Here is a 14,738-nt window from a genome sequence, read left to right as displayed (position 1 = left end):
GCAACACAAAGAGCATATCCTCTCCCCAGCTTTATAAATGATCAGTCTGTGTCTTGGCCTCACTTCGAACATGATATGCTATCTCAAAGTACAGATAAGGCAAGACTACTTTTGGAAGTATCTTCCCCTAAAGTGAAGCATGAAAACTTTGACCGTCTCATAGCCTTACATTGTAAATCAATAATCTTGATTACATTCTTTAGTACAGCAGCATGCAGCACAAATTGTTACAGCAAACCTTCCTGTAGTTCTTAAGATATGTCACTCTGGACCAAAGTATCACATGCACATAAAGCCAAACAGTCGAATGATCAAAAATGATAGATATAATCAAACATTCTGTTTTTCCAGTCAACCACCCATGCGTAGATGCACAAGCCTGCCGTCAGACCTGAACCTGTGGAAGGGAACAGAAGATAACAAAAACCCTTTCGCAGTGAGCCCAGGAGATACTCTCACCCTCAGTACCTGTACCCGGAACACTCATGGGGCATCAGATCCCATGGGCCTGAGTCCACAGCTTGCGCCCAGCGTCAGTGCCAACTCTGGGTTTGATGAAGCCACCATCAAGTCAACTCCAAGCACAATTAGCGGCTGGGGTTTGGGCAGAGCAATGGGGTGGCTCCAAAATTTTGGATCCAACCAAACTTCAGACCAAAAGTAAAAGGACGAGTCAGTGACCTCTGCTGCATCAAGTAAATCACTGTAATACAGCCCGCAAATACTGATTAATAATGAATTCATGAATGGAAAAATCTTGCATGTTTTGTGTTGTTACCATCAAAGTCAATACCAGCAGAACCGAGCAAACAATAAACAATATTTTTCTTGTTTTACCCTCTCTGATAGTTTAATTGATCAGGCTTCCTTAAAAACCAAAACATGTTCCTGTGGTTTATCTACATTAAAGCCGAACTGATCTGCAGAACACTTTAGCTTCTTTCTGCTCATTGTCTTGATTTTGTGCTTTGATAAATAAAATAGATCATAAAAACTGAAGAGATGAAAATGACTTTGAGTTTTGAATTTTAAAAAAGCGAGCAGTGAAGTGAAAAATGGAGAAGATCAGTTGTGAAGTAATCTGATTCATGTAAAGCTAATTTGATATAAGAAATTAAGAAAACCATGTCACATCATTTGATACAATATCTCCAACATATCCTTTCAGCATCCTTTATATTGTATCACTCTGTTCCTCAATCTAGATAATTTTTTTACTTCCATTTTATAATTAAATTTCTCACACTTCCATCCGTCTCAAGTCTGAGTCCTCTATTCATGTTTATTAGACTTACAGTTAGTAGATGACCAGAAATACTGATGAGTGCTTTTTTTTTTAGTTACTGCTTGTTATACTGCCCCCAAGTGGCCAAAATATAAAGAAACAAATCGTTAAAAAATGTACATTTTAAATTTGTTTATATGTCAAACATAAGTCAAGTTCTTTAACATTTAAGCAAATTAGTTAAAAAAATCTTGGAACTGAAGTCTTTATGAGGGCTTGGTAGTATACTAAAAACATTTATGTTGATAGAATTGTTACTTGTTCAAAGTGTCAAGTTGTTAAAGTATTACAGATGGGCAATACACAGCAGGAATGAAAAAGTAAACAGAAACTGAAGTAAAAGTTGAAAGAAGACAGAAATATTGAACTCCTAATTTACTATCACCACACATTGTGCAAAGCTATTTACTGCTGCCACGAGCCAATCAGAAATGCTCAGTTTAACCCGTGGCCTGACCACACTGCTGTGCATACTACAGTCACATGTCACACAGCTTGTTTAATTGTAGTGAGATGACTCGCATTTTTTAAAATGATTTTATTTTCTATTCACAACTTACGAAGATGAAAATATCAGAGAGGAGAACTTGAGTCTTAATTACTCCCAAAGTTGATAGAAACTTCTGAAAGGATGCACAACAGGGTAGAGGAGTGGAACATCGCTTTCACAGGTTGTGGATTCAGGAGTATTTACTATGTGGGATCTCTGAGCTGTATCCTCGAGAGGCTCCCACAGCTGGTTCACAGGGCTTCTAAAATTGGGGGAGCTTCATCTGGCTGTCTCGTGGCAGCACCTCTGACACTTGGGATTCCCATGGGTGAGTTACATTTACGTACATTCCAGGTTAGAGATGGTGGAGCTCATTAAGAGCTCCCTTGAATGTTTATATGTATCAGAATGATCTGCTAATGCATGGAAAGTTTTATGTCCCATGAAAACATTCTACTATCTAATGAAATCAGGTACCTGACCCATGTTTTTCTATTTTGGGCTACTTTGCCATTCATAAAGGTCAGGGATATGCTATCTTAGAACAGTTGATCTGATTGATACGTGGAGTAAACATTGTACTCTGCAGGTTCACTGACACACACTGAGTTCATGCAATACTGAGAGCAAATTCCATAGGTCACATTATATTCAAAGTGAGTGAGCACAAAACATCTGCTAAGCGTTGTATTGCTGCAGCACAACAAAACAGTAAGGCCATGACACAGTTCATGTACTTGCTTAAGCATTTTTCCAGTATTTTGATAGTGACACCATTGTAAATAAGTCCCAACAGAAGAAGGGGTAGAAAGTTAGCTTCTTCAAAACAATCAAAATAAGTCAAATAGTTCAAATTGTGGCTTTAATCAACTGACTAATTAATCTATTTCCTTTTTTAAGGGAGTAGATACATTTTCCCTTCTATTCGCGTAAAAAGCAACTGTAATATATCACTTCGCCAAACCTTGATTTTCTGCTGTCAACCCTCAGAACAGCTCTGTTTCAAGATTTTAACCATGGCAAAAGAAGCCAGAAAACACACTCTGGGTGTTTTTCACCCGACCTTCAGTTTGCTGCAAACAGTCCGACACTATCTGCTGGAAAACCTTCCAGAAGACGCCCACCTCCGGGCCACTGGAAAGCTCTGTGTGTCCCTCACCAGACTGGCTGATGGGGAAAATGTTTTGGTGTCAGAGTTTGCCAGCAGAGATGAACTCATTCAGGTAGAACAGAGTGCTGATATCACGGCATTTGCAAAATATCAGAGGCTGGGGCTCTGATCTGTTAAATTCTGATGATTTAACCTGTTTTGTGTTCAATTTACAGGTTCTCATATGCAGCTGCTTTTTCCCTGTTTACTGTGGTTTCATCCCACCTTCATACCGTGGAGTGGTGAGTGGATGCCCAGTGCAATTATTTAGTTAGATTCGAGTAAAACAATTATTAGAAAAGGTGCTTTGTAGTGGGTTACGGTTTGCTTTACATTACCTTTAAATCAGAAATGATAAAATAGGTCAAGGTAAAATGTATTTATGGAGCATTTAAAGTTGACCAGAGACATTTACAGTCAAATTGATCAAGTATTTCTTTTTCAATTTAACTGCAAAACATAACAGAACAGCACATGGGAACAAAGGTTACAGAACTCTGAAATGATAACAAAGCAAACATGGAAGATAAAGTTGTGGTGAGTGCAGTTCTTGCTCATCCAAAGAGGTAATATACCATCTTTCCGAGTAATATAATATAATATAATATAATATAATATAATATAATATAATATAATATAATATAATATAATATAATATAATATAATATAATATAATATAATGGGTATACAATTATACTAATGACAACATTGCTAATAATTATAATATTGCTAAAAGGTTACAAAGCCTCAAATCATATCATTATATTTCCAAAAAGGTCTGTGACAATATTGATGACAATAGTCATGACAGTGATAATATGACGATATGGAGGATAATTTTGTCAATATAAAAAGGTAGGAAGAAGAAGAAAAAAAACATAAAGAATGGATAAATACACTGCGTAAAATGTAAATTGCAAATCTAAAAGCCCAATATTTTATTCTCAAAAGGAAATAGAAAGCATGTCAGATGTTGAAAGTTATCATTTTGTTATTCCATGAATAATAAGTTTGTCTTGACATTGATGGGAGCAACACATCTCAAAAAAGTTGGTACCGGGCAGCAAAGGGCTCGAAAACAGAAGTTCTTAAAATAAACAGCTGTAGAACATGCTGCAGCTCATTAGGTTGATTGGAAACATGAACTCTGGCACCTTAGTGAGGCAGAGTCTCTGGGGTAAAGATGGGCATAGGTTCAGCCATCTGAAAAATAAAAAACATCTACAAATTGTAGAGCAATTTCAGAAAAATGTTAATCACAAACACCCACCCACAGTATATAATACCATCTAAAGATCCAGAGAATCTGGAAACATCTCTGTGCACAAGGGACACAGCTGAAGATCGCTACTGGATGTCCGAGAACATGGGGCCCTCAGGCAGCACTGCATTAAAAACAGATATGATTCTGTCATGGAAATCACTGCAAGGGCGCAGGAACACTTCCAGAAATCATTGTTTGTGAACCGTTCACCACATGTGAATACGATCCAACAAAGGTGTAGTTTTCTCTATGGTTAATTTAAAATGGGGTGAGACAAAGTGGAAAAACTGTTCGGTGGTCAGACAAACCACATTTTTTTAATTTTTCATGGAAATTATGGACGCCGCATCATCTGGAGTCTAGACTAAAGAGGAGAAAGACCACCTGGCTTATTATCAGCATTTAGTTCAAAAGCCTTTTTCTCTGATGGAAATATGGTGCATTAGAGCATTTTCTTTTTTTAGACATGTTGCTGGCATCAAATTTGAGATGAGCTAGTCTTAGTTATGACACTGTAGGATGTCTCACTTTCAACATTGAATGTTTTCTGTGTTCTATTGTGAATACAATGTCGGTTCATGGGATTATGAGGTTTGCAAATGGTCGTGTTCTGTTTTTGTTTTACGTTTTATACAGCGCCCCAACTTTTTTTGGAATCAGGGTTGTAGGATAAGAGTGCAACACAACACAAATGATCTACATAGGCCGCATACTCTATTTGAATCCAAATCAAGGAAGAAGTAGTGAAACTTGTGTCGCGATTTGATTATTTCCAAAGTCTGAGTGGTGCATGTTAGGACAGGTAGATTGTGCAAAACATTTGGGGCAACCACTGTAAAGGTTTGATCTCCTCATGTTTCAGTCTAGATTTCGTAACATCCAAGAGCATCCAGCTGACACCAGTGTGGATTAGAAGAAGCTTTCTTAAATAAGATGATGCCGATCCATTTAGAGCTTTAAAATGCAGCATTACAGGAGAGACTAGGATTACGTGTTCATGCTTTTTTTTGTCCCAGTTAAAAGATGAGCTGCCATGTTTTGAACTTAAGTATTTGCAAACAATACAGGGAAGGCTTGATCTAGATCCAACGTAAAAAATTTGTAGCCGTCTTCAAGGGAGAGATAAGGCTTCACCTTGGCACCCTCAGTCAGAGAGAGCTTGATTTGGAAACTGTTGATTGTTAATAGCAGAGTGACTGTGTGGAGCAAAAGGGCCAATAGTGCCAGATTTTCCAAACCAAAGGCCTGTAGTTTTATTTTCATTAGGATGAGAAAATTAAGCTTCATCCAGACTTCAGACTCACTTAATGGGCAAATAGACCTAGATATCACCATCAAAGCAAAATAAAGGAATAGTCTATTTCCTAAAAAAAAGACCCTAAAGGCAACATATGCATAAACTTTATAAGACTGTCGGACCTGAAATTGGATCTAGAGTAACCCACAAGTGAAAGGGGGGCTGCAGACAAGAAACATTCCAGAGTGATAACAAAAACTTCTCTTTTTCAGATATCACTAAGTCAGAACCTTTGATATCAACAAACTATTCAGAATGTTATAACCCACCATTTCAAAGGCAGCAAATAAATTTGAACAGACCAAAAATTTCCCTGCATAGTTTCCTTCATTCCTTATCGTTGGCAAGAACAGTTGGCTCAGTTTATTTTCTCTTTTTGATAGCAAATACCATTCCACTGTAATTAAAAACCACAGGTATTTTTTTTAGTTTTAAACTGTTCAGATTCAAACTTTAGGTGCCATTCAGAAACAGAGAGCTGCCATTCCACGTTTCACACTTTATTTCTTTAAATTGCAGTATGAATCCCAGATTTGATCTGTGTTGCATCTTTGCAGTCTGGCTTCTCCATTCCTTCCATTCCTCTTTCCTCTCAGCGCTACATGGACGGGGCGCTAAGCAACAACATGCCTCTGTTCGAGCACAGAAACACCATCACTATGGCCCCTTTCTCAGGCGAGAGTGACATCTGCCCCAGAGAGGCTACCTTCAACTTCCTTGAGTCCCACTACGGCAATGTTAGCATTCAGGTCAACACTGGCAACGTGTATCGTGTCTGTACATCCTTCTTTCCTCCTAAACTGGAGGTGAATCACTGTCCAAAATTCTTGGATGTAAAGTTGGTTGAAATTAAACAGGATTTTAAAGTGAGAGCTAAAATTTCCACGACTTCTCTTTCCTTCTCTTTCTTTTTTTTTTCATGGTTTTGGATAGAAGCTCGCTGAGATCTGCCACATTGGCTACATGGATGCTCTTTCTTTCCTAAAAAAAAGAGCTGAGTACCTTAATCTCCTTGCTCCCAAGTCAATCATTTTCCTGTTTTACTCTATGGTGTCATCAGTCGACTATTCGTTCATTTAGATCTGCTAAGTGCCGAGTATAATCCCCGCTGCGTGCTGGTGGATGTGAGCAGGATCACACCTGCTTGTTGTGAGCTGGTGAAAACAGTGGCTCAAGCACACGAGGGGAGTAAGAGGGAGATGCTGCTGAATGGAAAGCCCCAGACGGAAGATCATTGGTGGCTAGAAAACAAAGTCATGAAGAATCTTCCAGTGGATATCACGAAAGGTAAGGAGGTTCATTTTAAGTTTATTTAGTTAAGATGTAATTAAACTCCCTGTGATGAATAAATAGTGATGTTAATGTTTATCCCAATCACAAAATCTCCTTCTGGCCATATGATACGGACTCGAGAGCTCATCTTTGTATTTCTGTGTTAGTGCTATGTGAGGCTTGCAGGAATACTCATGACGCGGGCATGTGGGGGTCACAGATCGCTGACTTCCATCCAGTGAAGCTCATCTTGTATCTGCTGACCCTCCTCCTCCACCTCATCCAGCTGACCTAGTTACTTACCAAAAAGTAAAGCGCTTTCGTCGAGCTATCATGCACGAATCTAACTATTACTTCAATGGGAAATAACTATGTAGTAACAACATCTGACACTTGAATTATTGTACAACATAGTCTGTGACATATTTGAGTTTTTATTCTAACTTTATGGGTATCAGGTTGTGCAGCGGCAGGTCTCTGCAGGCGCAGGTGGTGCATCAGAGGTGACGACCCCAATAAGTGAGTGGATTTGCATTTTGACAGTTGGCCATTCGACTCTCATTTGTCTCTATCTCCTGAAACAGAGCAGCTGCTGTTAAACAAGAGATTCTAAGGAGATAACATCACTGCAAAACACATGCTGACTATGATGCTCATTTTTACCTTTATCTCATTGCATCTTGAAAAAAAAGCACTGCAGCAACAATTCCTCTGACGCAGACCTCAGTGATCTGACATTAGATTAGACGAAAGATGCAGCCGTTAACCTCAGCAGCGGAGATTACCTTAAGACCTTTTCCACAACCCCGTTCCAATAAAAGTTGGGGTGATAAATGTCAATGAAAACAGAATATATTGTTTTGGAAATAATTTGAATTCTTTCTGTCATTCTTAATAGTGCAAAGACGGCATCAAATGTTAAAATACAGATGCCAGAATCAGGTTTTAAGAAGGTGGGATGAGGACAACACTACTTTCAAAAGGTTTGTATGATATCAAAGAAAAAAAAAACCTCCCGGACACCTGATGGAACATCCATTGGAGGCTGATTCTGTGGTAAAGGTTTAACACAGTGTTCGCGACTGGAAAGTATGACAGAGGAAAATGGGGGAAAACATTCGACTTTGGTAACTCCAACAGTTAGTCTGCTGAGTTTACAAATGATCAGTGTTGGTGAAAGAATGCAACATGGTGGTAAAAGAACAGTGACTACATCCCAGTCCCAACTGAAAAAAAACAAGAAAATTAACAAATATTCAAAATAAAAGATTTTCTGATATTAAAAAATTTGATGCGTCGTCTTTGTTCTACTTCTACTTAAAGATAGTTTAAATTATTTCTATAGTTTTATATTCACAGCATCTCACCCCCAAAACGTCTGAATTTCACTGAGTCAATGGGACCGTGTAGACCTCCTTCCTGGAATTCCTGAGGATACCTTACTTTTGAAAACAATTAATTTCATCAGTTCTCATGAAGGGTTATCAGGTACATGCAGCCATTAACAATAATTTTTCAAAATCTGCGTATGAAACGGAGTTTCCGGCCTTTTCCAGAGTACAGAGTACTATTAGAAGTTCTCTGCTTCAGGTTACGAGGATGCGGAATTCTTCACCAGCAAGAAGGCTCCATTCAGTATTGAATTTTTTTCCAAGTTGTATTCCATCTCCAAAAAACTAAATGAAGACACAAAGTTGTCGTATCTACTAATTGTGTATGTAAATGAAGAGCAACCAAAAATGTATAAAAAGCATAATCAGGACATTTTAATAGACAAGTGTTTCATAAAATTCCTTGTGAGTGAAATTTTTATAAACTCCTAAAAGAAAAAAAAAAAACAACAAAAATCAAAAGGAAAAACATTTTGAGTTGTGTAACATTACATTGAAAGGCCAGAAGTTTCCCCCGGTGGGATGTCAGACATCCATGAGTCTGCTTTTATCGAGCGATCATTTTGCATCTCATCAGTTCATAGCACCATAATTGTAAAAACAGTAATGCTAGTTAAATCCTCAGTGCAAACAGAGGATCGTACAGGCTCACACTGATCCGTCAAGAACAGAAAATAACCAGTTTGATCTACTGTCCAAGCAGTAGACATGAATATTGACACTTACTGCAGCACAGTGCAGTACAGTACAGTAGAGTAGAGTACAAGGACAGAAAAAAAACTGTTTAAATACATGACCTTCTCCAAAGACAGTCAGTCATCAGTGTCCCTGATTTCACATATTCAAAGACTGCCGTGAAGACAATCGTCATGTTTAAAAGACCACAGGCAAAATAAAATGTGCAGAGAGAACGTTCTGCAAAATTTCTAACGAGTTCTAAATGTGGTCATACTCCACTCAGACACTACTAAAAAGGAAAAATCTAAAACATGACAAAATGAGGTAAAAGACTGAGATGGCTGCCGTCTCTGCGACACGCAGACACCTTTTCCTCATATGCTGCCGTCTTTTGGTCCACCACCGATGTCTGGAATCTGATCAGCAAAGGACTGAGTCATCCACTGTCCGTCAGGGAGCTGGCCTTCTGCTGACAGGGACACGGTCGTCTCCTGTGCTCCCTCTGAAGATGGAGAACACATGAGTGGAGTCGCTGAACTAGTGATGTTGTTCTGTTACACCAATGATCTCTCTAGGACAGTTTGTTTGGATGTGTACGAAGTCCAAGTACAGATTCAACTTCTTGCTCAAAATCTTTGTTCCAACTTTGGAACCAAATTTGCCACCATTCTAACCCAAACTATCAGGAAAGTGAAAGTAATAGTTAGTGTTAGTCCTCAGTTTGTAGGAAATGCCACTGTTGGCTTATTTTACCAGTCAAATTAATGGAGCACGTTACATCTATGAGACATCTGAGCGTTTTTCAGCTCTATTTTCCTGAGTTCACCACACATCCAAAAGAAGGATGTGACTGTGAGTCTGGCATGGCCTCGGGCTCATGTGTCTGTTCAAGGTTACCTGTGTTTTCAGCTGAAGAGAATGTACAGAGACCGTTGGTCTGGCCCTCAGCCTGGCCTTCTTCAGGTCCTCTCGGCACATATGCTCCACCATAAGCATCTTCATAACCGGGATCATACTGCTCCTCCTTTATTGCCAGCCTCTTGGCGTCCTCTGTTGGCATAACAAGGGAAGAAATAAGCTACATACCAAATGGGATACTTTTTGGATCTGCACACAACAAACTGTAGGTATTTAATATCATTAATGTTGTTTAAAGTAAATGATGCAACAACCCTCAGTGGCTGTAAGAGTGTCTAAAACGGTTTTATTATCCGAGCAGTGGGGAGAGCACTTATTTAGACTTATTGTTACATCACACTTTAAAAATGAAATTTTCAGCTCCTTAAATACACTTAATCAGCCATGATCAAGCTTACCCTTAGCCAGCTTGAGGTCAAATGAGTACTCAACCTCCTGGACCTCGGTGCTTTTTTGGACGCCCTTGAGCTGATCTCTGAGTTCTCTCAGCTTGATGTAGAAGTGAACTTTGTCCTGAGCACGAGGGAACTGGGCGCATCGAGCGCTGGATGAAGGCATCAGATACAGAGCCTGTATAGGCAGAACGGCTGTTAAGTCACCTCTTGTTAACACGTACATACGATGACCGTATGGTGTTTTTTTTTTGTTTTTTTTACATTCAGAGACACACATCACGGGTAACTAAAAAAAGAAACAGTCAGTGACATGGCTGGGTGTGTCTTTCTTGAAACTGCAGTTCACCAATGAAGAGAAGAACTTGTGGGGATCAGGATTGAGGTTTATCCAATATTAGTGGCACATTTTTAAGTGTTCGCCACTTGCGTAATTAAGAGCTTTGTGTTAAGTTGAGGGTGGAGTTCGAAGCTGGGCTCATTAAAAGAGGCAAACTTAGAATTTTACTAGCCATTTACAAAAACAATAGAACTGACGTAATTCCATTCAACAAAAATCTGTGGTTTTGGTTGTTTTCATTTTCTAAACCTGGCTGTGATTTCCTTCTCACTGTTTAACCAACAGTACAGTTACTTGACTAAAAAGCAGAGATTCAGCATTCAGCTTGGGGGTCACTCAACAGACTCTGTTTCAGTCAGTTAATGTGTGGGTTTCATAAAAGCCTTAACACAACAAAAAGGTTGAAGCCAGCAGAAATTACACGGATGTGTAATTTCAGCCTGTTTGGGAACGTGTTCATTCCATTAATAAGGGACGGAGTCGGGCTCTTACCACATCACAGTCTGGGATCTTGTGTGGCTGCAAACCAAAGTCAAGCTTTTGGGGTTTTTTGCCAAATAGCTCTCTGCAGAACATTTCATAGATACCTGGGGGGAAAAAAAGAGAAAAAAATCCTACATTAATTTGGTGAATCGGGGCGTTTTGTTGGAACCGTTTCTCTGTAGAAGGTGAAAGCTTACATTTTCCGTTAAACACAGCAATAAGTGGTTTGTATTTTTTCAACTTCTCCACGAGAATTTTGCCTCCTTCGCGTAATTCTTTACTGGGGAGAAGAAAACAAACAAAAAAGGGCTACAATACAGCATTTGGGCAAAATTCTGACTGTAAAAGCAACTGAAATCTCAGCATTTCATTGTCAGCTATTATGCTTTTTTTTTTTTTGTTTAACTTAACAACACTGATGCATTTCATTTTGCCCAAAGTCTAGAGGCTTACCTTGAGAGGTCTTTGCTCCCTGGTGTTGCTCTGGCCACCATGTTGGTGAAGCCCATTTTGTACTTGACAGGCAGGTCTGTGTCATGCATGTGATTGAGTTGTTCATCGGTAAATCCTGACAGAAACAGGCATTTCCCTGGAATCAAAGGGTTTCCTTGTTAGTCATCCCAGTAGATAACAAAAACAAGTGCCTTTCTTTCAAATAAATTAAGTTGGAAAAAATGTCATTAACTCTTGATTCAATTCTGATAAATGTGCTGTGTGCTTTGATTTCACTTAACAGTCCACAGTATAGAGGTCTAAAACTCAACAGGGTTTTACAAAGACAGCACAGGATGGCATACTTTTGTATGACTGTCTAAAATCTTTTACTGGTTAGTTTATGTTTCAGTTGAACGAAAACTGCTGAACAAGACGTCTGCAACAAAGAAAAACATCAAAACTTTACTGCGAGGCAGCCGCATTGGGAACTTTTTAGTCTTAGAGGCATGACCCTTATAAACTGGGAACTGTGAGCATTCTTACATCCTTTGAATATTTTATTCCCGAATCGTAACTTACAAAAATGATTTCCAGGACCCGGAAACCACCGTCCGATGAAAGCTGCCATCAGTCCCGGATTGATACCAATCTGAGAAACAAACAAGATATTTCTTAAGCTGACAAACTCAAATTATTACCCAATAGAGTTAACCGTTAACCAGCTATAAAGTGAATCTCACAATGACGTAGTCCAGGTTGTAATCCAGCAGGTCTGGCAGAGTCTTTTTCATGACTTCCTCCTCTGACATCCCTTTGAATCGGTCCACTTTCCTCTTCACCTTCTTAAAGCTCTCATCAATCTTCTCCTGTTTTCCGTCGGCCTGAGCCTCAGCAGCCTTCTTAGGCTTCGGACCTGGCTTTGCTTTGGGTGCATTTGGGTCTTTGGGTGGCTTTGGTGGCTTTGGTGCCTTTGGTGCCTTGGGGACTTTTGGTGGTTTGGGTGCACGCGGTTCCTTGGGTTGTGCCGGTCTGCCTCTCTTTTTGGCTGGGGCTACAAGATCAAGAAAAAGCCAAGTCATGAAGAGAAACGTTAGAGCCTTTACTGTGGAGAGTTACTTTTTTTTGCCTGCCTCATGTATCAATACATCAAGCTAAACACAGTAACACTTAAAACAATTTCAGAATGCCAAATATATTTGGTGTAATCCTGTAGACCAAGAGTTGATAGTCCTAAATTAGCTCTATATACTGTGAAGATGCTTATTCAAAAGGCGTCACAGTACGTTTTGCCAGGTTAGCAGGCTCCAGCTGATCTGTCATGGGTTCTGGTATCGCCATGTGCTCCATGGCTGCCTCTCCAGTCGTACCCTCTGGGTAGTGAAACTGATGGTTATGGTTGAAGTTCGAGTATTGTGCTTGGAGAGCTTGAAACTGCTGGGCGGACCGCACCCTATTGTGGAATAATAACAATAATAATAAAGTATTAACACATCAAGCCAAATTAGAGTGGGATGTGCTGTGGATGGTGAGCCGAGTTAAACCTGTTTGCCATGTTATCTTTTAACTTTTCTGTGTGTTTTTAATCATAATCAGAAACTTCCAATCAGCACTGCAAAAACAAATGTTACATATGTGCAATAAAGCTGTAGTCTGCTGCATCGGGCAACATTCAGTGAAGCTACTGCAGGAAGAAGTAATGAGAATCTGCATACATCCACAAATAACAGAGGAGAATATAAATATAATTCTAGCAGTGGCAGAGTTACTTGCAACTCATTTTTAGGCTGCATGACAAAGCTGGACTTTAACTTGACAGTCAGCAAATGGTTAGTGAATCAATGCTTCTCGTCTTGTAAAGGGAAAAGACCAAGTGCATTTCTTTGGTTCCCCCAGTATTGATACAGATTATTACACAGCAGGACAAAAACAGAGCAAAATGTACAGCTGCGAGAATCGTCGTTTATGGTTCACATCCCAAATATGAAAATGATGAGGGGAAAACAAAGACAAAAGGGCAAATAGATGCACATGCTTTCATTTCATTTCATCACACTTTGCCATTTAGAGGTCTGTTTACAAAATCTGACCACACTCTGGTCACACTGTGGTGAGGAGAAAGACTCACCACTGATGAAGATACTCCGGGGAGACAACAGGCAGTGATCCATTCAGCTTTTCTTCCATCTTTTGGGTGGTTTGACTTTATCAAATAAATTAACATGTATGTTGAAGGACACACAGCCTGGGGTTGTACATGTGGTTTAGCATACAAGACTATGGCATAGTATGAAACTGAATGCATGTGCTAACGCCTTGTAATCAGAATGAGGAGGTGCAAGAAAACATAAAACTGAACATAAACAAAAACAACAAAGGGACATTTAAATGATAATGACAGAATAAAACGAAGTTATATTATTACTTACTGATCCAGTAAGATAGAACTTTCATATTAGTTGGTATCGTAAATACTAGTTTCAGCAACACACCTGCTAAAATTCTTCTTCTTTAATAAAAGACTTTGCTAATTGACAAGCTAACCCGCCTGAAACCGGTTTCCCCCAACTACCGTACAACGGGATTGCAATACAATGTAAGCAATAAACGGTACCAGTTTGGGCCTTTGCCAGTTAAAATAAATATTTTTCATATTCAGGGTGATAGAATTAACTTCACTGTTAAAAACTCCTTAGTTACAGTGCCACAAGTACAGCTAATGTTAGCCAACAGCTAGTTAGCCGGCTAACTTAGCATGGATGAATGGTTTCGCGTCCACTGCGTTTTCCCCAAAATAAAGTGTATATAATTAACAGCGATTTATAAACTTAACATACCTGTTGTGGGTAAGGTTTGAATTGGTCTCTTACGTTAAGATAACTGCTATTTTTCCATCTATTCCACACTTCAATTCACAAAATCTACAGCGCTACAGAGGCAACAAAGACATGACAACACTGTCAACTTTGACACGGGAAGATCCCAAGTTTAAGAAAGAGGGGCAACTCGAACAATCGCCTTCCCTATTTTAAATAAAATTGACTTGACAAACGAATTTCGACGACTGAATATTTAAAACATTCGTTTTCAATTCTGTTTTATAATGTAAACTTTACGACAACTTCGTCAACAAATAAAACACGAGACCACCTCTGTTATCTTTGGTATGAGCTGCTCGACTTTAAAACACCGCGAGGTTCTTTACAATTGGCTGATTGTCGTGTTTAAAGGGCTAAGTTTGCAGTTGGGTGAAGTATTTTTCAGCTTTTATTTAAACTAATACGATACACGAGTAAAATATGTATTACTAAATACCTACTACAGAGTCTCATATAAAGCAAAAATC

At 39.1% G+C, this 14,738-nt stretch overlaps 2 protein-coding genes across 4 annotated transcripts; one reads left to right on the top strand and one right to left on the bottom strand.

Annotated features, from left to right (window-relative positions):
- The first annotated feature begins 1,759 nt into the window (after positions 1-1,759).
- On the top strand, positions 1,760-7,303 carry LOC140307458 (patatin-like phospholipase domain-containing protein 2). Of its 2 annotated transcripts, none has more exons than XM_072386357.1 (6): positions 1,760-2,103; positions 2,766-2,998; positions 3,102-3,167; positions 6,083-6,292; positions 6,423-6,773; positions 6,926-7,303. In XM_072386357.1, exons 1-5 carry the CDS (start codon positions 1,917-1,919, stop codon positions 6,564-6,566), a joined length of 840 nt encoding a protein of 279 aa, XP_072242458.1. In that variant the 5' UTR covers positions 1,760-1,916; the 3' UTR covers positions 6,567-6,773; positions 6,926-7,303. The 2 variants fall into 2 exon arrangements, with proteins under 2 accessions (XP_072242458.1, XP_072242457.1); XM_072386356.1 differs by having other exon boundaries at positions 6,420-6,773.
- A 1,199-nt stretch (positions 7,304-8,502) lies between these two features.
- Positions 8,503-14,363, bottom strand: tdg.1 (thymine DNA glycosylase, tandem duplicate 1). 2 transcript variants are annotated; one of them, XM_072386354.1, is made up of 11 exons: positions 14,230-14,363; positions 13,521-13,595; positions 12,679-12,845; positions 12,136-12,446; positions 11,975-12,044; positions 11,414-11,549; positions 11,158-11,240; positions 10,970-11,064; positions 10,144-10,315; positions 9,725-9,877; positions 8,503-9,329 (listed from the first exon to the last, which is right to left on the bottom strand). In XM_072386354.1, the coding sequence occupies exons 2-11, from the start codon at positions 13,577-13,579 to the stop codon at positions 9,202-9,204; spliced, it is 1,374 nt and encodes a 457-aa protein (XP_072242455.1). In that variant the 5' UTR covers positions 13,580-13,595; positions 14,230-14,363; the 3' UTR covers positions 8,503-9,201. The 2 variants fall into 2 exon arrangements, with proteins under 2 accessions (XP_072242455.1, XP_072242456.1); XM_072386355.1 differs by lacking the exon at positions 13,521-13,595.
- Positions 14,364-14,738: the final 375 nt, after the last annotated feature.

Source organism: Leuresthes tenuis, unplaced genomic scaffold (genome assembly GCF_036924035.1).
Source record: "Leuresthes tenuis unplaced genomic scaffold, fLeuTen1.0.hap1 SCAF_5, whole genome shotgun sequence".
Taxonomy (NCBI): domain Eukaryota; kingdom Metazoa; phylum Chordata; class Actinopteri; order Atheriniformes; family Atherinopsidae; genus Leuresthes; species Leuresthes tenuis.
This window is presented reverse-complemented; position numbering and strand designations above follow the sequence as displayed.